Source organism: Monodon monoceros, unplaced genomic scaffold, assembly GCF_005190385.1.
Source record: "Monodon monoceros isolate NGI ecotype Baffin Bay Population unplaced genomic scaffold, NGI_Narwhal_1 Super_Scaffold_14, whole genome shotgun sequence".
Taxonomy (NCBI): Eukaryota; Metazoa; Chordata; class Mammalia; order Artiodactyla; family Monodontidae; genus Monodon; species Monodon monoceros.
Window position 1 is genome coordinate 75,879,356 of NW_021703770.1, and position 20,240 is coordinate 75,899,595.

Consider the following 20,240-nt stretch of genomic DNA (forward strand, 5'->3'; position numbering starts at 1 on the left):
GCCCACAGCAGCTGGGGAGCTGGACACGGGCCCCTGCCAGCCTGAGGAATGAAGGTCCTACTAAGCATCTTTGGGGGTCATTGAAGGACTGCACATGGTAGGTCCCACAAACAGGAAGCTGTTTCTGCAGGAAGAGATGCTGCTCTGTCCTTAGAGTCAGGGAAGGAGAGTGCCTTGCTGCCCGCACGTCTGCGTCTGTAGTATTATCTGAAATTCAGGGGCAAAGAGCTCTGCTCCTAAGTGGCGTTGGAGTTGGACAAAGTGGAAAAAATTCTATTTTGCTCCTCTTTGATGTATATTTCATCTTAAGTTCACCTGAGACATTTTTCCAAAGAAGACACACAGATGGCCAACAGGCACATGAGAAGATGCTCAACATGGTTAATCATCAGGGAAATGCAATCAAAACCACAATGAGACACCACCTCACACCTGTCAGAATGGCTGTCATCAAAAAGACAACAAACGGCCAAGCGCTGGTGAAGATGTGGAGAAAAGAAGCCCCCGTGCACTGTTGGTAGGAGTGCAACTTGGTGCAGCTGCTGTGGAAAACAGTCTGGAGGTGCCTCAAAAAACTAAACATAGAGCTGCCTGCAATTCCACTCCCAGGTACATATCCTGAAAAGAAAACAAAAACACTAATTGAAAAAGATACATGCACCCCAATATTCACTACAGCATTGTTTACAATAGCCAAGATATGGAAGCAACCTAAGTGTCATTCAACAGACAACTGAGTATTACTCAGCTATGAAAAAGAATGAAACCTTGCCATTTGCAGCAACATGGATGGACCTGGAGGGTTTTATGCTGAGTGAAATAAGTTAGAGAAAGACAAATACTGTATGATATTTATATGACTCTAAAAAGTAAAACAAACTAGTGAATATAACAAAAAAGAAACAGACTCACAGATGTAGAGAACAAACCAGTGGTTACCAGTGAGGGGGGGCATGGTAGGGGTTATGGAGGAGTTAGAGGCATAAACTACTATGTGTAAGTAAATAGGCTAACGTTATACTGTACAGCACAGGAATATAGCCAGGATTTTATAATAACTATAAATGGAGCATAACCTCTAAAAATTGTAAACCACTATGTTGTGCACCTGAAGGTAACATAATATTGTAAATCAACTGGACCTCAATAAAAAATTCGATATATCTGTGCAACCTTCATATCTAGTTGTTAATATGCAGAGGGCACAAGATGTAAGAGCAAATTATTATTATTTTAAACACATGGGCTTATCAACAACATGAATCAGTCTTTCCTTGGTGGATGAAGTTCTGTTTTCTTTAATAACAGCTACTAATTAAGCAACAGAATAGTTTACCATGACATTAACCTTGTTCTAAAAGAATCATTAATGTGTAAAATCAACAGTTTGGAAAGCACCTGGACCCCACAGTCAAAGCCTATTTCATGGAACTGTCTGTTCTTTATCCAGAGAAGTTGAGTTTATGTAGGATTATCTACAATCTGGAAATCTGATACTGAGAATAAGTGAGCAGAGTGTTTCACACGCTTGATAATTCGCCAACCTGGCATCTTTTCTTCTGAAGGCCCTTCTCACTTACAAATTCATTCTGAGCAAAATTTCACATTTGACAGTGTTTTGATGTATAAGTCCTTCTAGATATTTTGCATTTTGACAGCAAACTCCAGAGTTACAGTGCAAGCTGGGATAATTCGGCAAGTTTAGGTTCTGGGACAGAGCAGCTGGGAGGATTGGCTAGGGTCACAAGGAGCAATGTTATCAACGCTTGGCGGCGGTTACTGAGTAACCAAGGACGGGCTGTGCCTGGTGCTGAAGCTTTCTGCTGTGACCATAATTTTTACTTCGCCTGCCTTTACTGTATCCTTTTTTAATTTACAGGAGTCTTGTAAGAAACAGTCATTAAAGTTTATTCCTGAGTCCCATGTGGTTTTGCTATAATAATGCCAAAGTCCTGAGGAGGAGCATGTTGCCAATTAAATCATTATTCTCTAGCGCTTTAGCCCTTTGCAAAGCTCCACGGTTCAGGGGGAAGAGGTTTCATGCACTTAAAATACACATCGCCGAGCTTGAGTTTGGCCCTCAGGTTCCTCAAAAGTTCAGAATGTATCTGATCAGGTAGAAATAATTTTCAGGGATCTTTTACTGTAAACCCTGTTTGAAATAATCACAGCAGATAGCTTATAGGAAGCCTTAGCACAGATGCTGTATGTTATATAATATTATGTTACAATATAATTTTCCAACTAAGGAAAGACTGTTTTCTTTTTTGTGAGATTGTGTGTTTAGGGTTCACAGTACTTCAAGCCATCAGATCACACACTTTGCCTGTGAAATCCCACTGAACGTCGAAGAGCCTGTGCCAGAAGCCCAGGCATCTGAGCAGCAGGAGAGAAGTCAGGGGCTGCTGAATGTTACAAGCCGAAAACGTCGCCGAATCAGATGCTTCCATGTAAAGGCTGATGCTGTTCTGTTGGGGCAAAGCAGGGCCCACCTGTCCCACTGCTCCCAGGTGGTTCTGGAACAGACGCTGCAGAAGGCTGCGCCTTCCCGGCAGACAGCCTCCTACCCTTGCAGAGATCGGCCCTGCATTTCAGCCCTCAGCGCGAGGAGACACCGCAAAGGGGAGGCGGCTGCATTAGCTGATTCTCTTTCGCGGGGGAAAGAGCTGGACCGGTGTCTTCCTCCAGCCCTCCCAGTTCGGGGGCCGCAGAGATGTGCCTGTGGAATGGGAGCAGCACTTCCCCGCGGGGCTGCTGGGAAGGGAGGACACGGCACGTGGCTACGCGAGGCATGCGGGCTCATAGAACAGTTAGGCAAGAAAAAGGGGTAAAACTGTCCCCGAATATCTTCAAAAAGTTGCTGGTATTTCAGGGCTGGCGTTCTGCCCTTGGATAAAATAAGCTTTTTCAAAGCTTCAGCTAACTCTTCTTTCCGTTTACGAGAGGTGGTACTCATTCCTGATTTAAAAGAAATTAGTGAAGACGTTTTTGCTCTAAGGAAGCAAAAGTGTTTCAAACTTCCATGAAGTCCATCGCTCCGTCTCTGCAGAGGCTGATAAAGCCTGGGAAGAAAGTCCATCGCTCCGTCTCTGCAGAGGCTGATAAAGCCTGGGAAGAAAGGGAAGCAGATTTTAAAGTTTATAACTTGCCATTTGCAACAATAGAGAGCAGTGAGAGGAGAATCCAAAGCATAAACACCCCTGAGGTTTTTTGTTTTTAGATTCCACATGTAAGTGAGATCATAACAGCATTAGTCTTTCTCTGTCTGACTTATTTCACTTAGCATAATACCCTCTAGGTCCATCCATGTTGTCACAAATATGGCAGGATTTCCTTTCTTTTTATGGATGAATAATATTCCATTGTGTGTATAGTTACATATATATAAATATAAATATATATATATATATATAAAATTTCACATCTTTTCTATCCATTCATCCATCAATGGACACATAGGTTGTTTCCATGTCTTGGCTACTGTGAAAAATGCTGCAATGATCATGGGGCCCATGAGGTTTTATAGATTTCTCTTTTTATCTGGAAAATTTGTAGTTGCCTTGGAAAAAGTCCCTGCCTTCATGGAGCTTCTGTGCTAATGGAAGCAGACTAACAGCAAACTCTTAAACAAATACATATATGAGACAATTTCCCACCATGATAAGTGCTGAAAAGCAAACAGGGTAACAATAAGAGCGGCAGAGGTGGCCGCTGGCTCCGTTCTTTGGGGCAGGTGGTTAGGGAGGGTCCCCTTTAGGAAAGAGTCGCAGCTCAGATCATGGGGCAGGTGTTGTAGGAAGCCCTGAAGGGGCCCAGGCAGCAGCGGGCAGCTGAGGAGGGCAACTTGTGGGGCCTCCCTGGTGGTGCAGTGGGTAAGACTCCGCGGTCCCAGTGCAGGGGACCTGGGTTCGAGCCCTGGTCGGGGAGCTAGATCCCACATGCATGCTGCAACAAAGGAGCCCTCGAGCCTCAACTGAGGAGCCCACCTGCCACAACTAAGACCCAGTGCAAACAAATAAATAATAAAAATGTGGCTTGTGATCCTGAAGCAGAAGCATGTATTTTTTTAGTTTTGCTATGAGCATCATTGAGACAATTGATGAAATCTGAATGTCTGTAGATTGGGTAACAGTATTAATTTAAAAAAAAAATTATTTTATGTTTTTTGGCCGTGCCACCACGCGGCACGCGGGATCTTAGTTCCCCAACCAGGGATCGAACCTGTGCCCTCTGCAGTGGAAGCATGATTCTTAACCACTGGACAGCCAGGGAAATCCCTTAATTTTTCGATCGTTATGAAATTATTCTGAGGTTATTATATAAAGTAAGGTTACTGGTTTTAGGATATACATGGTTTTTAGGAAGTATTTATAAGTAAAGGGGCATCCTGTCTATAACTTAGTCTCAAATAATTAAAAAAGCTTTATAGATAATGATAAAAGCAGGTTCGAGGAAATGTAACAAAGGAATTTGAGTGAAAGGTAAATGGGAATTTTACTAACCTTACAACTTTTTTGTAAGCCTGAAACTTATTTCAAAAAGTTTAAAAAATTAAATTGCAGAGGCATTTTAAGAAATGACCTCAAATTTAATAAGTAACAGCACTTTCTTAAACTAAACATTTCCTAACCTTGTGCTAAGAGTGAGTCATTACCTTCTGGGTTTCTTCATTCTTGCTGGTGTTTGATTCCTCGGGTGGAGTTGGTTATATTTATGATGGATACTGGGAGTACAATGGCTTGTGTATGTGTGTAAATCAAGTAAGGCTGTTCCAACTAGCAAGTCTGGGTATCTTTCAGGGTCAAAATTGGAGGGAAAAATTCAAATGCAATTACATTATACTGTAACATTTAAAACATATATTTGTAGGAATTGAGCTGAATTGTATTGTCCTCATAAGAAAAACCTACATTCTACTTATTTTGTTCACAGGAACATGGTCGGGCACTGACCATGTACCAGTCGTAAGCACTGAAGATTGGGAGGAAGACGAGCCAGGATCTGGCCTGGGCAGCCCACATCTGTACCAACAAACCACCTTCTACAAACGGGAAGGTGCCGGGGAAGGTGCCATCTTTCCTGCCCCGATACTCCTGAGGGTAAGTGCGGAGGCTCGGCCTCCAAGGGCAGAGCTCTCCCGTGACTCACCCTCTTCCTCTCCTGCTCCGCTGCCTACAGGCACCCAACAGGCATCTGTCGGCTCTGCCCTGACAGGATGAGTCCCTCCTGGCTCTCGGAGCCCCCCAGACCACGTCGCAATTCCACAAGTGACCGGAAATGCGCCCAATTGAATAAGTTTAGATCCACCATAACAGAAGCCTCATTATGTTAATTCAACTCAGATTCCCGGAAAATCAAACTTTATTTGCAGCCATAAGTTCCATGTTGGTATTGAATAACAAGGTTTAAAAAAATATCACTACTGTGTTACCTCAGGGGGAAAGCATCTTAGTCAACAGATAGGAGCGCCCCAGAAGGTTCGGGTACTGAGCACACTCGTCACTTAACTTCCTATGTTCTAGCCATGACTGCAGGCGGAGGGTTCACTTTGGTGAAAGCCTGTCTTTATTTCCTGTATCACTCGTCTATGATCTACAGAACTGTGTCAAGGAAGCAGCTCCAGAACCTGATGGCAGCAATGCTGTTTGTTATTGTTTTTGTTTAGTATTTATATATTTTGGCCGTGCCAGGTCTTAGTTGCGACACGCGGGATCTTCCTTTGCAGTGTGTGGGAATCTTCAGTGCGGCATGCACGTGGGATCCAATTCCCCAACCAGGGGTCGAACCCGGGCCCCCTGCATTGGGAACCTGGGAGTCTTAGCCGCTGGACCACCTGGGAAGTCTGCAGCAGTGCTCTTTCACTTAGCTTGTAATTGTGCAAGAAGGCACTCTTGTTGTGACCTTACTCAGAATGCAGTTTGGGGGGAAGATCAGCTCTCGCCGTGGCCCCGGGACATTTCCCAGTTGGTTCAGGGAACTTGGCCTCACAACGCCCTGCACACTGTGGGCCCCGGTGTAGTGTGTGCTGTCCACAGCTCGTCAGTGGCCTGAGAACCAGCCACCTTGAGCAACTCGGGCTGGGAACCGCTCAGCGCGTGGCCTCAGACTCCTCTCCCCAACGGTCTCCCTTCTCAGCCCAATTCTGGAAGCGCGAGCAGCGTCCACACACACCGGACAGAGTTCTACTCAGAAGATTCAGTGGTTTCATTTCAGACTCGTCTCTCGCACCCTCTGGTGATGCCCCAGCCTGACTGCCGCTGAGGCACCGTGACCCCCAGGACAGAATGGGGACCGCCGGAGCTGCTCAGATGACCTCTGAATCCCACGCCCACATTAGCATTTTAAGGCTGTTCAAACACTCAGATCTATCACTTTCCATGAATGCTTTGCTAATGAATGTTGATTATAAAAAAGGCCAAACTCATGGAGACTTGAATGTTCCAGGGGTTACTTGTTACCATAGTTATCTCCACCTGAGATTTCAGCCTATGGTGGTTTTATGAGAATGACTGCTAGAATTGAAATAAATTTTGAATAAGATGAAATGTATTATATCTTAGTGAGTTTATGACTTACACAAAGTACTTACCGTCATGAATTTCCATGAAAGCAGTGTTTATTAAAGCTTTTTTCTTAATGAAAAATAATGCCTGATAACCAAGTATTACTTATTCTATCATTTATTGAGGAAAAAGTTTTACATATTAGGGTGAAGCAGTAGAAAGCAGTGACCCGGAACCCCATCATTTCCAGCCTCATGTAGCCAGGAGAACAAGCCCTGAGGACTCAGTGGGGACAGCGCTGGCATGCACCTCCCCACAGGAGGGATGTGAACACCCGAGCATCTCCAACGGCCACGACAAAGTCCAGCACAAAACCATGACCCAGACCGCTGTCTCCAGAGAAGATCGCACCCTGTCTGTGCCTACACACAGCTCAAACCTGGTGCTAAAGAAACAGCACTTGAAGAAAACAGTCGTACTATATCATGCTCATAAACTGGCACACACGCTTCCCTAGAAAACGGAACCCAGGTTAGAAAATTTTTATGCAGCCAAGTAATGACTTTGAGGCTCTTTCTCCTGCCGGCGCTGCTCGTGGGGCTTCAGAGCAGGCGCACTGTCTTCCCAGTTACCGTCAAGAAGTCATCATCCGCCAAGGCACGCAGCGCTTCTTCAAACATATCCTTGGTAACTGCCTTTGGGGAAGAGAAGAGGAAAAGAACTGGACACGTGGAGCTGCCCTCCCCACTTAGAGACACAATGGTGTTTCCAAGTTAAAGAACCACCGGAGTCTCCTTCCTTCCTGGTGGCTGTACACACGTCTTAACGCTCCGTCTTGGGAGTGGCAAACGTTTCCTGCCAAGGGCCAGGAAGGGAGGGCGTTAGGGCAGCAGGCAAGACTGGACCCGACCAGCAGAGCTCTTGCCATGAACTCAGCTTTCCTAGTAACAGCAAGAGACTGCAAATGCTCTAAGTGCCCACCAAATGGTTAAGTAACTCACGGGGGAGGCATGAGGTAAAGTGCGTAAGTCATGAAGTGGATTCTGCGTCACAGATGAAGCTAAGAGTACTAACTGACACGGCTCAAAACCATGCATCCACATCCACACAGAAAACTGAAAGCCCAACACAATTCTCATCGCAATCATTCCCTGATGGTGGGTGGTGATCTCACTTCTCTTCTTTATCTGTAACTACTTAAACAATTTATTACTTAAACTACAAACGAAGGAAAAAAATTAGAAAAAAACTTTAAAGCAGCATCAAGGGAAAAGAAAACTCTATTAAACAAAATATACACATAAACACTTACTATATCAGACTGTCCCCGAATATCTTCAAAAAGTTGCTGGTATTTCAGGGCTGGCGTTCTGCCCTTGGATAAAATAAGCTTTTTCAAAGCTTCAGCTAACTCTTCTTTCCGTTTACGAGAGGTGGCACTCATTCCTGATTTAAAAGAAATTAGTGAAGACGTTTTTGCTCTAAGGAAGCAAAAGTGTTTCAAACTTCCATTACTATTTCTTTAGTCATAAATCAACTATACTCTTAAAAAAAAACAACAACTGTTTAGTCATGTCACCAAATAAGGTTAGGGGACAGTCGGAGCAAGTTCTGAATTCTGTTCCCAGTTTCTGAAGAGCTTATTTATAGCTGCTCCTTTCCACTGAGACAGTCCAGGCAATGAGCACAGAAGTGAGCCCCGTTCGCTGGGGAAGAACCGCTCCTCTAGGGGCGTGGTGCCCGGAGGGCGGGCAGCACAGGACCAGGTCACGTGCGCCAACATCTACCTCCTCGGCACCCCCGTCACGTGCTCAGAGGGCCCGCGCAGCCCCACCTGTGGTGAGGATGGAGATGTCCACGATGCCCGTCCGTGGGTCGGTCGCTGACTGCTTCAGGGCCTCCCGGTGCAGGCGCTTGGCCTCCTCGACGTCGATCGCCTCCACCTTGCTGGAAAACCGCACCTTGGCGTGGGCTTCGGCCAAGCGGGTCAGCGACTCCAGCTGTCGGGGGTACGCGGACACCATCCCTCGGCTGCTGCCCACCTTCCTCATGTCCACGTAAGCCTGGCGAGACAGGGGACACGCCAACTCCTCACACGATGACCTGAGGGTCGTGCCTGGACTCTGGCCAGTCGGGCTCCTGTTAAATAACCCCCTGAGCAGGTAGGTCCTGAGGGGAGCGAGAGCGGGTGCAGCCTTGGGCCTCGAGCCTCGTCTGGGGAGGCGCGGGTGCAGCTTCAGGACGGGACTGGGCAGCAAGGGTGTGCGAAGCCCGGCACCCAGAGGACACGGCGTTGGGAAGGGCAGCTGAGGACTCCGGTCTGTTTGTTTACACCCCTGCGAGGAGCAGGCCAAGGATTAGCGGGGCAACACGCAGGAGGTATATTGTCTAAACCCATATATGGATGACGTAACTCCCTCAAGATGACAGAGACGGAAAACCGCGTTATCACTTGTAACTTTCACTTGAGCATCTTCAGGGCTTTGTCAGGATGTAAAGCCCATCAAAGCACCAGGAACCTTCTTAGTGTCACAATGTCTACTGGGTATATGTCATCATGCACTGCTGCCCACTTAAAAGGTACTAAGAAGTGTACTTAAAATACTTAATTTTTTAGAAACGAGCAAATGCAGCCCAGAGACCAGAATTACAAAGTCACTAAGTAGCATCACCTATATTTCAACTCAGGTATCTTGGTCTAAAATACACTGTGCTTACAAGTATTTAAATACAAAAAGAGTGTGCACAATGTGTAGAAATGAATCCTTTTCCCCTTTCTACATTTGGAAAACTCGATTTTGCAACATAGGAGGGAAGACAGTCATAGAAGTTTCAGAGGCTGTTTTAGAGGCTGAGCAGCCCCCCGCTGTGCTTCGGGCCGCAGGTACCTCGATGAGGGCCTGGCTGGCGTCCTGGCTCAGCCGCGGCAGGACGGCACTGCGCGCGTAGGCGATGTAGTCCCTGAGCACCGCCATGTCCATGACCTCCTCCTGTGCCTGCTCCTCGCTCCGGAAGTACAGGGACACCAGGTGGTGAGCCAGACGCCGGTCGTACGCTTCGTCCTGAGGGTCCAGCATGAGGAAGATCAAGTCAAACCTGAGAAAACATCGTGAACAGTTTTCCCAGCTGGGACACCCACGTACCTGTGCGTGGACCCCGGGGCCCGCAAGGGAGGCAGGCGTGTCCTGCCCAGGCGGCCTGAGGAGCCCGGGCCTCCGGTTCCCCTACCCCGGCCCCGCAGGCCCCTTCTGCCCAGGAATACCGGGCACTGAAAGCTGAGCCAGAAGCAAGATGCTCCCAAGGGAAACGCTGCTGTAATTCTGAAGACCGGAAGATGCGAATGAAAATACATTCAACTCTTTTGGGGAGAAGGAACTACCGTTAGAACAGTCAAGTAATCAAAGTCTAAACATATCTATCTTTGAGGAAAAAGTATGGACTACGTGACTCCCCCTTCCACAAGTTTAATTTTCAGACCCTTATCTACTGTGTAAAACCGCTCTCTGCACTTTGTTGATTTTCTACAGCAGCTTTAAGACTGAGAGCAGCGAGAGGTGGGTTTCTGAAAGGATGAAGGTGAAAGGCCCTAATTGCTCCAAAAAACAAGTACGCATCAAGGTGAGCAGAAAAACACACCGTCCTTGCCTGGAAAACCCGTGACCAAGCAGATGTGCAGGCTTTGTGTTGGCCTGAAGAGTTTACGACATCAGCTGGGCTCTGCCTTGTATTTCCTTCTCAAGCTCACCCTGAACATTCCACGGATGAGCAAAGTGAGACCATCTATTCTATGAAAACGTGTTTTCGTACCTTGACAACAGTGTGTGGGGCAGCTGGATATTCTCAATGGTGGTTTTTTTCGGATTCCACTGAGACTCGATAGGGTTTGCGGCTGCCAGGATGGAGGTGCGGGCGTTAAGCTGACAAATAATCCCAGCCTGGCGGAGGGACAGTGTGGTTAGAAACCTCGCCCCGAGGCCAGCAGGAACTGTGAGCCACCTCTGCCCGTGTGCCCTCTGCCAGGGATCCGCCGTCACCACGAGCCACGTCACCCGGCACAGGTGATTTCTGCACAGGCATCCCCCTGGGGACAGCCCTGAGTGCTGAGTCAAGCCAAGGACCGGGCTGTAGATGAACGTTTGCTGCGACTGCGTCTTTTTCAGTAACCAAACCCATTGCATTAGGACAAACTCAAGTTCTACGAGTACCACACATGAGAGGGTTAGGACAGCACAAAGGAAGAAAGAGGATCCTGTGGAAAATACTGAGACTGAGCTGGGACCTAACAGGAGAAGTGTTGGCCAGTTTCCCAAGCTGCAGGTTCCACAGATGCTGAGGTTCAAGCCCCCCGACACCCCAACTGTGTCCACGCCGGGACAGAACGGGCGACTGACCTTGGCGATGGAGAGCGTCTGCTGCTCCATGACCTCGTGCAGGACAGAGCGTGTGCTCTCGTTCATCTTGTCGAACTCATCGATGCAGCAGATGCCGTTGTCACTCAGCACCAGGGCGCCGGTCTGCAGCACGAGCTGCCGTGTCTCAGGGTCCTTCATGACGTAGGCGGTGAGGCCCACAGCGCTGGAGCCCTTCCCGGACGTGTACTGGCCCCGGGGGACCAGGTTGTACACGTACTGCAGCAGCTGGGACTTGCTGGTCCCTGGGTCCCCGCAAAGCAGGATGTTGATCTCGGCGCGGAACTTGCCCCTTCCTGTGTTACTGAAATCCTTTCTTGTCCCGCCAAAGAGCTGAAGCAGGATTCCCTGGACGGGCGGACAGACAGAGAGATCTCAGTGCTCAGATGGACAAAGGGCGACAATGAAGAGATCAGAGGACGGGAGCGGCTGCAAGTCAGCCCTGGGGCACAGATGCCATAGGGGCCCGGACCCCACCCACCCCATGGCGGCTTCTGTGCCTGGAAACGAGACGAGGATGCCGACCATTCTCATTACCAACAGCCAAGGCAGGTGGCAGGCCCTGCTCGGCCCAACGGGCCGAGGCTCAGCCTTTCCGGGGTGTCCACACTGTCTGACCCGAGAGCTCTCAAGCCCAGCCGCAAGTGAGAAGCCCATCAGTCACCTTCTTTATATCTTCATGCTCATAAATGCTCGGAGCCAAGGCGGAAGCGAGTCTCTCATAAATGTCTGGTTTTCTGGAAAGCTCCTTAAGCAATTCCACACGCTTCTCTGAAAAAAGTTTCTGCTCTGCTTCTTCGTCGAGGCCGTGCAGACGCTTTGAGTCGGTTTTCCGATAGTGAATGACGTCGATGTGGGTTTTGTAGACAGACTTCACGTTGCTCACTCTGGGATTGACGCGAATGGGGACCGCTCGGTAGATGCCTGAGGGCACAAAGGACACACTCTCACCTGCCTGACCTTGGCCTGGAGCACGGGGGAGGCAGGGCTCTGGGGGGCTCCGAGCAGAGCCAGCGAGGTTGACCCGGGACCACTGCCTCCACACGCCACCTGCTCACCTCTGTGTTCGATGCACCGCAGTTTGAAACAGAAGTTTCATTTCTCTTAAACCGAATGTAAGGAATTACCAATAACTACCTGAAAGAAAGTACCTAAATCCCGTACCAAAAACCTAGAAAGAAAGGAAACCTGAAGAGCTCAAATACTGAAGGTCGCTCACAAGTTATTTCAGACAGTAACAGGGAGACAGCCTACCGTCTGGGCAGGGGCCATGTCGGAGGTCAAAGGCAGGCGCTGGGAACAGCAGCCCCAGGCCAGGCATCCCCGACCAGGTCACAGGGCTGACTCTGGAGCCCCTCACCTGTGATGTGCACTCTGTCCCCAGGCTGGACCTTGTCCACGAGGTCATTGTGAGCGGCGAGGACTACCGTGTGCGGCGTCTGCCCCGCGGGCATGTCTTCAGGGGACTCCTGAAGCTTGATCTGAGAGGGTGGAGGGCAGATGCCTCAGGACAGGCCCAGAGCCCCGCCCACCCAGCCACTCCGACAGCAGCGCCTCTGCTGCCCCTGGGACCTCGCTCTGTTTCCACCTCTGGAAACCCAGCCTGGCGCGCATTCTGAGGCGGTTGTTCGTTTAGAGGCTGCCCCGTGTGGGGGCGGGGATGCCAGGGCTGTTTTTCCCCGTATTAAGGCTGTGGCGGGCACGTCTGCATCCGTGTCGGCCTGCGTTTCTAGTTCCTTCTGGACGCTGCCCCCAGTGCACTTCTGGGTGGAGAAGCACCCCCCGTTCAGGTCACCGTGCCTCCCAAACTCTTGCCTGTCCTCCTGGTGACATCGATTCACCCACAGCACCTGCCGAGCAGCTGCCAAGCTCCATCCCGGGTGCTGGGGACTCTGCCCCAGAGCGGAGGGACACACACAGTCCTGGCAGTGCCAGGCGCGGTGGCAGAAGACGACAGGAGGGAGCAAGGGGCGGGGGTGGAGGCTGCGCTTCCCACCGTCAAGGGCAGGGAAGGCCGTTCTCAAACCAGGTGACCACTGGGCAGAGAGAGGCTGTCAGGGAGGGGCCACGTGCTCTCAGCGACAGGACAGCAAGCGCAAGGGCCCCGAGGCGGCCTGGAGGAGCCGGAGGACGGCAGCAAGTCTGCGGGCAGAGCCTCGGAGCACCCAGGCCCAGGAACTGGTGCCCACGTGCGAAGAAAGCTTCTCACCTCGATGACCCTTCCATCAGCAAGGAAGTGGACGCTTTTCACACGCGTTAGTGTTCTCCTAGTGACTCCCAATAAGGGAAACTATCTCTTGTCCTATACTTTGAACTCATTCTCTCCACTTAAAGTTAAGATTGCTTAAACATTAAAACAAATCAAAAAATTCTTCACTCCTTATGCATACTTTATACCATTACAATCGCAGTAAATAAATGGTTTTCTGCCTTTCTCTGGTATTTTAATCTGCATCTTAAAATTTTTCATGAATAAAGAGCTACAAGGTCGAACTCCCTAGGCAATAGTTTGTGAGAAAAACTTTGGCAAAACTTCTCAGCCCATTCTTTACCAGTGGTAGAACTGCCAAGTGTCAGAATGTACTCAAACGGCGTTTACTGTTCTTAACGTATACACTCTTACATTCTGCAATCTTAAGTATTTCCCGTAGAAGCATCTCATGTTAAATCTTAGTAAATCACGAATGACACTGAACTTAAGATATTCAGTTGGAGAACGCACTCCTCCCCTATGACAAGCGTGGAGCACAGCGCACGGGTGCCCACGGGCGGTGCAGCAGTGCTGCTGGCCCGAGGCTGGGGCCTCAGGCACACCGAGTGCCCAGCTTCGCGCTCTAACACACCTGCTCTCCCAGGAGGAATGAAGCTGCTCAACCCACCAGGAAGCGTGGTTTCAGGGCTGCATGAGTGGACAAGTTACACCTGGCTTTTGAGGACCTGGCTGGGGCAGAGTGAGGATGGGGCACGTGGAGGGGGGCAGGGGCCACGCACCATTTGCTTGTCGGAGAAGACGGAGCGGTTGTGGATGAGCGCCATGCTGTGGCTGGTGTGGCAGCGCTCGCACACGCAGGGCTCGGCTATGCGACCGCGGTCTATCTCCACCCGGGCCGTGTGCGCGCACACCTGGCACTGGAAGAAGGCCTCCTGCATCTCTGGAATCAGCTGGGACGTCCTGATCACCATGCCGCTGATGGCGATGAGCTGGTCGATGTCTGCAAGGCGGGGAGAGAGGGCAGCTCGTCCCGGCTGGGCGTGGGCCTCCCCAAGCTGGAGGCCAGCTGGGGCGGGTCTGGCTCTGCTGTCCAGCCTGGGAGAACCTCACTGGAGGACTGGAGGTGCTGGGATGGCGGGGGTCACAGGGAGACGCTACAGCCAGAGCACGAACATCTCGCTGGGTACGTACCTCGGCTCTGGCCTGGGATGTCCCTCCTGTGACCAGTGTGCTCCCTCTCAACCCCTTAAGTCTACTGACCCTTGCCGAGCTAGGCCGACCCGAGGCTGCCTGGGGACGACCGGACCTGTGAAGTGGCTGTCACAGCCCACGCACTCGTGATAATCTTCTCCATAGTCACGCCCACTATACGTGGAGGGTTCAGAGACGTACCTGTCCCAGTAGTAACTGAGGCCCCTGACATACCATTTCCCCCAATAAATAACATAATAGGATGTTTCAGGTCTGCTTTCCAAATCTTTCACCACAAAGTCCTCCCACTGGGGCCCAGCACGCTCCGTCTCTCCCTGGGCTGAGACACTCCTGCTCTGTTCTGCCTCTTCTCTTCCTTTCCAAACTAGATTTCCTCCTTATGCTTCAGGGCACGGATCATATTTTATACTTGACTTCTACTTTGATTCTGATGGACTGCCTTCTTAGTAAAATAACTGTAAGACTATCATAACTGGATCAGTTCATCTTAAGATAGGAAAGTATCAAGAGTTACAGCACCTTTTATATAATCTCAGTTTAGTTAAAAAGGCATGGTGGGTCCAGAAGCATATGGGGTAGCTGAGCCTGCAACTGGCTCCTGTCAACGCGCAGCCCACCGCCGCCGCTGCCACCAACTCCTTTAAAGCTCCTTGATGAGGTGACTTTCACGGAACGTGCTCTCTTGCTATTACAAACGTTATCTTCTATATGTCAACTATATCTCACTAAATTGGAGAAAATATTACCTTCTGGATTCAGGTTCCTCATATTCTTAGTCTTCAATGCGTTGAACGGTCTTACTTGAATCTGATGTTCTAAGATTGAGTCAGGATAGCGGTCAAAGAAGATCTCATTGACAGCCATGTCGAAAGTTGGGATAACTTCCTTTAAAAACAAGTATAATGGTGCCAAGCTGTGTTTGTATTTTTATCTTAGGGTTAAATCTAATAAAGCAATTCACGTTAGCAAGGCATAAAAACAAAAAGAATATGGCATAATCCAAAAGCATTACCCTATAAAATCACACATGCTATTTGTAAACCCTTGGGCACACTGAAATCTCTCACCTCTGCATCTTCTCACTAGAGTTAAATGAGATGAGACATGGACTTCCCTGGTGGCGCAGTGCTTAAGAATCCCCCTGCCAATGCAGGGGACACGGGTTCGAGCCCTGGTCCAGGAAGATCCCATGTGCCGCGGAGCAACTAAGCCCGTGCACCACAACTACTGAGCCTGCACTCTAGAGCCCGCGAGCCACAACTACTGAAGCCCGCGCCCCTAGAGCCCGTACTCCACAGCAAGAGGAGCCACCACAGTGAGAAGCCTGTGCACCGCAACCAAGAGTAGCTCCCGCTCTCCTCAACTAGAGAAAAAGTCCACACGTAGCAATGAAGACCCAATGCAGCCAAAAATAAATAAATTAATTTAAAAAAATGAGATAAGACATATAATCGTGCCTTCAGGATGTGCTGGCATGACTGTAGGCTTTTAATTGGCAACAGAAGCTCATACTTTGAGGTCTTACTTTTCTTCCATAACAGAATGATACCAAAATGGGTTAAATCATAATTATTCCAATTTGTTAACACCTGTTCCCCATTTTGCAGATAAGGAAACAGCCTCTGGGAAGCTGAGGAACTGGACCAAGGTTACACAGCTATTAAGCAGCAAAATCAAGATTTAAAACCAAGTCTGCCTGCCTCCAAAGCCTAAAGCTGGAATCAACGTAGCTGATGCTTCGTTGATAAAGCCTGACCTTAAGCCCAGAGAAGGCTGCAGAATGGTTAACACAACGTTAGAGAAGGCAGGTGTGTGTAAGGGTCTTCGTTTAATATGTTTTAAGTCATCAAACCCAACAAGCTGTCAATTTTGAGTCACCACTGTTTTATGTACTAAGAAACGCTGCCAACCAAACGATGACATGCCGTCAACAGTAACACACACCCCGATTTCTAATGTTAACGTGTGGAAAAGTGTTCATCTTAAAGAAGACAGAACATGGTTTTAAGAGGTTTTGGGGGACTTCCCTGGCGGTCCAGTGGTCAGGACTCCTCGCTTCCACTGCAGAGGGCATGGGTTCGATCCTTGGTTTGGGAACTAAGATCCCACATGCCATGCGGCAACCCCCCACCCCCCCAAAAGTTGCTTTGGAGGCATATTCTCTGTTACTAAGGAAACCCTACTGTCCAGAAACCCTGCAGATCTTCTAGATGTTTACTGCAGACCCCCAAGTTCAACTGCAAATTGTTACCTGTGGGTAGCAGATGAGCTGTCTGTATAGATTTGTATCGAATGATCTTATATGTTCACAGTTTACGTTTAAAAACGGCTCTCCAATAACGTTAATCTACAGGGCAGAACAAACAAGTTATATCCTGCTAACCATTTCAACCCCTAGTTTGAATTTTCAGGTTAGCATATTTCATTACCTCCCCAAGTCGCTGCATGTACAGAGGCTCAGTAACGTCTATGCCAATGCTTTCTTCTTCTCTAGCCAGAGGATCGATGAAACGCTGAAGAAATCTCTTAGCGTGGGGAAAGAAACAGTGAGCTTAATGCAGTTAGGAACCAGCAACTACTCAAAATAAAAGTTATGAATGCTGGGGGCCACTTATCTTTTCAAGTTAGCTAAGACCTGGAAACAGCCCAAGTGCCCATTTATAGACAATAAGCTTAAGAACGTGTGATATATACAGATTTATATATGTATACACATAATGGAATATTACTCAGCCATAAAAAAGAATGAAATTTGCCATCTGCAGCAACATGGGTGCACCTAGACAATATTATACTTAGTGACATAAGTCAGATGAAGACAAATACTATATATCATTTTCATGTGGAATCTAAAAAGTAACATAAATGAATCCATATACAAAACAGACTCACAGACACAGGAAGCAAACTTATGGTTACCAAAGAGCAGGGGGAGGGGGGAAGGGAGGGAGGGAAGGAGGGATCAATTAGAAATATGGGATTAACAGACACAAACTACCAGCTGTAAAGTAGAAAAGCAACAAGAATTTACTGTATAGCGTGAGGAATTACATTCAAAATCTTATAATAACCTATAATGGGACATAATCAGAAAGAGAAGTATAACCGAATCACTTTGCTGTATGTCACTTTGCTGTACACACGAAACTACCGCATTGCTGTAAGTCAACTATACTTAAAAAAAGGAAACTAGGAACGGTGTCAGAATTTGGAGACAAACGTAGGTGTTTTTCTTTTTCCTAAAAACTGAAAAAGACACCACCAATTCTGAGCCACGTGAAGATCTGCTCCTAAATACCGGGGTCACGTGGATGGAGGTGACAAGTACTTTCCCCCTCATCTCCGGAGCCCCGAGGAATGGAACCTCACCTGAAAGTTTTCTTTGCACGTTGCCACATTTACATCTGTTCCCCAAATCACGAGTTTTTGGCCCAAAGACTGCTCGCTCGCCACTATATCCTCTGCGGCCGGCTGCACAGGAAAGGCGACGGGACCAGGTTTGCGGGGGACGGCCCACCTCGCGCGGCCCACCGCGCCCAGAGCGGCCCCGCACTCACCCCGTCCGAGTGCAGGTCCACCTGCAGCCCTTTCCGCGCCGAGCCCAGGTCGGGCCTCTGCCGCACAGGCGTGCCGCGCACGCCGCTTCTCGGGGTGCCCTCCACCCGTGAGCTGGGGGTGCCGTAGGTCAGCGGCGAGCTCACGTCCAGGTCCAAGGGGGCGGCTGGGGACCGCGTCCACGGGGGTGAGCACGGCGAGGACCCCTGCGGGACGTCCGCTCCCCCCGCCCGGCCCCCCCCCCCCGCGGGCCCTCCATGCCCGAGCGGGCAGCGCACCTGCGGGCGGCGCGCGGGGTGAGCTGCGGGGCTCTGCGCCGGGCGACGCGGGCAGCGGCCGAGGCTCTCCCGACGACAGCGGGTCCTGACCTTTGGGGGAACGGGCACAGCGGCGTCGGCGCGGGCGGCACTGGGGCCGAACGGGGCTGACACGGCACCGCCCGCCCTGCCTCCCTGAGGACCCCGCGGGGCACGGCCGTACGCGGACACTCACGTGGCTGAGCGGGGGCGGCCTGCCGGGAGCCGCGGCGGCTCGGAGTGGACGCCGGGGACGACATGGCGGGCTGCGCGACAGAGACGCGGGCTCGCGGGGACGCTCCCTGAACACCCCCGCCCGTCTCCCCTCGCTCCGGCCCCCCGCCCCTCGGCCCTCCCCCCAGCACCGCCGACCCCGGCAGACCCCCGCCTTCCAAGCCAGCCGGACCCAGCCTCACCTAACGGTCGCGCTCCCGCTTCGCTTCAGCAGGGGCCAGGTTTCCCGCCGGCGGCACCGTTGTTTCCGCCCCCAGCGGCGGCCCACCAATCGCAGCAGCGCCCTCGCGCAGCCCCGCTTCCGGGAGGCACCACTGTGCAGCGGCAGGGGGGATCCGACGGCCGCCCCGCGCCTCGCGGGACACCGACGCACAACTCGCTCGGGGGTCCCCCGCTCCGGTGGTCTTGTCCAAAGCCGGAATGCGATTTCGCGGGAAATGTGGGGAGGCCGCCGGACAGCGTTCGGGGGCCGGCCTCTACAGGGAGTGCCTAAGGAGGAGCCGCTCCTGTGTCCCTTGGGAATCCAAACGACAACCCCCCCCACGACCCCGGCCCTCCTTATCAAGGGCTAGCTGTGGCTCCCGACCCGAGCCGTAGCCTGTTTCTTTCTGCCTCGGGCACTCAGTCAACTCCAATTCGCCACCTGTCCTCCGCATCTATTTCCGGAGGTCGAGCGGTTGGATTCCTGATTCTCCCCGAGTTTTGACGTATTGTGCTAAGTGTACTGTGGGCCACACATTCATAAGCCTGCCTCTATCTTAATGCACGTCTAAGCCGTTGATCCTGCAGGGAGGGCTCCCTCCGCGATGGTCTTCGACAAGGTTCCAGCGCTCGCGCCCGCGCTCCCCCCCGGGGCACTTCTGCGCCCGGGCCGGATGTGCTCTCTCGCCGAGGACCCCGCTCCCTTCAGCCCGCTAAGGCCCCGCCCCTCGCAGGACCCCGCCCCCTGCCTCAGGGGCACTTCCGGGCCCGGACAGCTGTGCTCACGCACCGGAAGTCCCGCCCCCCGCCCCGTTCCACTAGGCACTTAAGGCCCGGGTGTTGTGTGCGCACGCGTGGGTGTTGCTGGGCGTCATGGCGGACGCCGGTTCTGGCGTGAGGGGTACTCTGCTTCAGTTACAGGAGTCATTGTCCGCGGATGACTGCTGCGGAGCGGCGGTGGCCAGTTGTCAGCTGCTGCGGGGCCTGGGGCAGGAGTGCGTGCTGAGCTCCGGCCCTGCGCTGCTGGGTGGGTACGGCTCCGGGCTTCCGACAGCCCGTAGCCCGGCAGCCCTTGCGGGTCCGGCATGGGCGCCTCGGGCGGTGCTTGCACGGGCTGGTCGGAATTCGTGATGTGTGTAAAAGTGGTTTGTCAGCTTCCTCTTTTCTTAACGGCAGAGGAAAGGTATTTTAAAACGAAAGGTGGTGAAAATGACCCGAATTTGGTATCATTGCTATCCGCGGTGGGGAGGGACAACGAGAGGAGAGTATTTTCTTCCACCTCAGTGTCGCCTAAACCCACCAGCACCTTTTCCAAACCCCTGTGTTTGCTGAGAAGCAAGCTATGCTGTTTTTTTAATTCTTTAGCAATGCCTAGATGAGAACTTTTCCTTTTGCAGCAAAAGTGCCTCATTTCAGCATTTTTAAATGTGTCATCGCGTGAAAACATCTGTGATATTCCCTTTTTTTAAAAAAAAGGGAAAGTGAATCTTTTATTTTTTTATTTCGTTAATTTTTGGCTGCATTGGGTCTTCGTTGTTGCGCGCGGGCTTTCTGTAGTTGCAGCGAGCGGGGCCTGCTCTTCGTTGCTGTGAACGGGCTTCTCACTGCGGTGGCTTCT

The 20,240-nt window shown here is 50.7% G+C and overlaps 2 protein-coding genes across 9 annotated transcripts in view; one reads left to right on the top strand and one right to left on the bottom strand.

Annotated features, from left to right (window-relative positions):
• Positions 1–6,664: 6,664 nt before the first annotated feature.
• MCM4 (minichromosome maintenance complex component 4) lies at positions 6,665–18,807 on the bottom strand. Its single transcript, XM_029223210.1, has 17 exons — positions 18,604–18,807; positions 18,384–18,453; positions 18,170–18,259; positions 17,894–18,057; positions 17,706–17,807; positions 16,766–16,861; positions 16,588–16,683; positions 15,083–15,221; positions 13,904–14,124; positions 12,273–12,393; positions 11,577–11,836; positions 10,895–11,260; positions 10,311–10,438; positions 9,392–9,599; positions 8,338–8,566; positions 7,816–7,949; positions 6,665–7,198 (listed from the first exon to the last, which is right to left on the bottom strand). Exons 2-17 carry the CDS (start codon positions 18,445–18,447, stop codon positions 7,106–7,108), a joined length of 2,511 nt encoding a protein of 836 aa, XP_029079043.1. The 5' UTR covers positions 18,448–18,453; positions 18,604–18,807; the 3' UTR covers positions 6,665–7,105.
• Positions 18,808–19,488: 681 nt separating this feature from the next.
• PRKDC (protein kinase, DNA-activated, catalytic subunit) overlaps positions 19,489–20,240 on the top strand; it is a 150,002-nt gene continuing 149,250 nt past the window's right edge. For 6 of the 8 annotated variants that reach the window (XR_003793604.1, XM_029223258.1, XM_029223263.1 and 3 more), the window contains exon 1: positions 19,489–19,649. Coding sequence is in view for 7 of the 8 variants with exons in the window: in XM_029223258.1 (XP_029079091.1) it covers positions 19,496–19,649 (154 nt within the window). In the remaining variant the exon portion in view is untranslated. The remainder of the gene's footprint in view (positions 19,650–20,240) is intronic. The other 2 variants (XM_029223259.1, XM_029223262.1) reach the window with 1 other exon arrangement.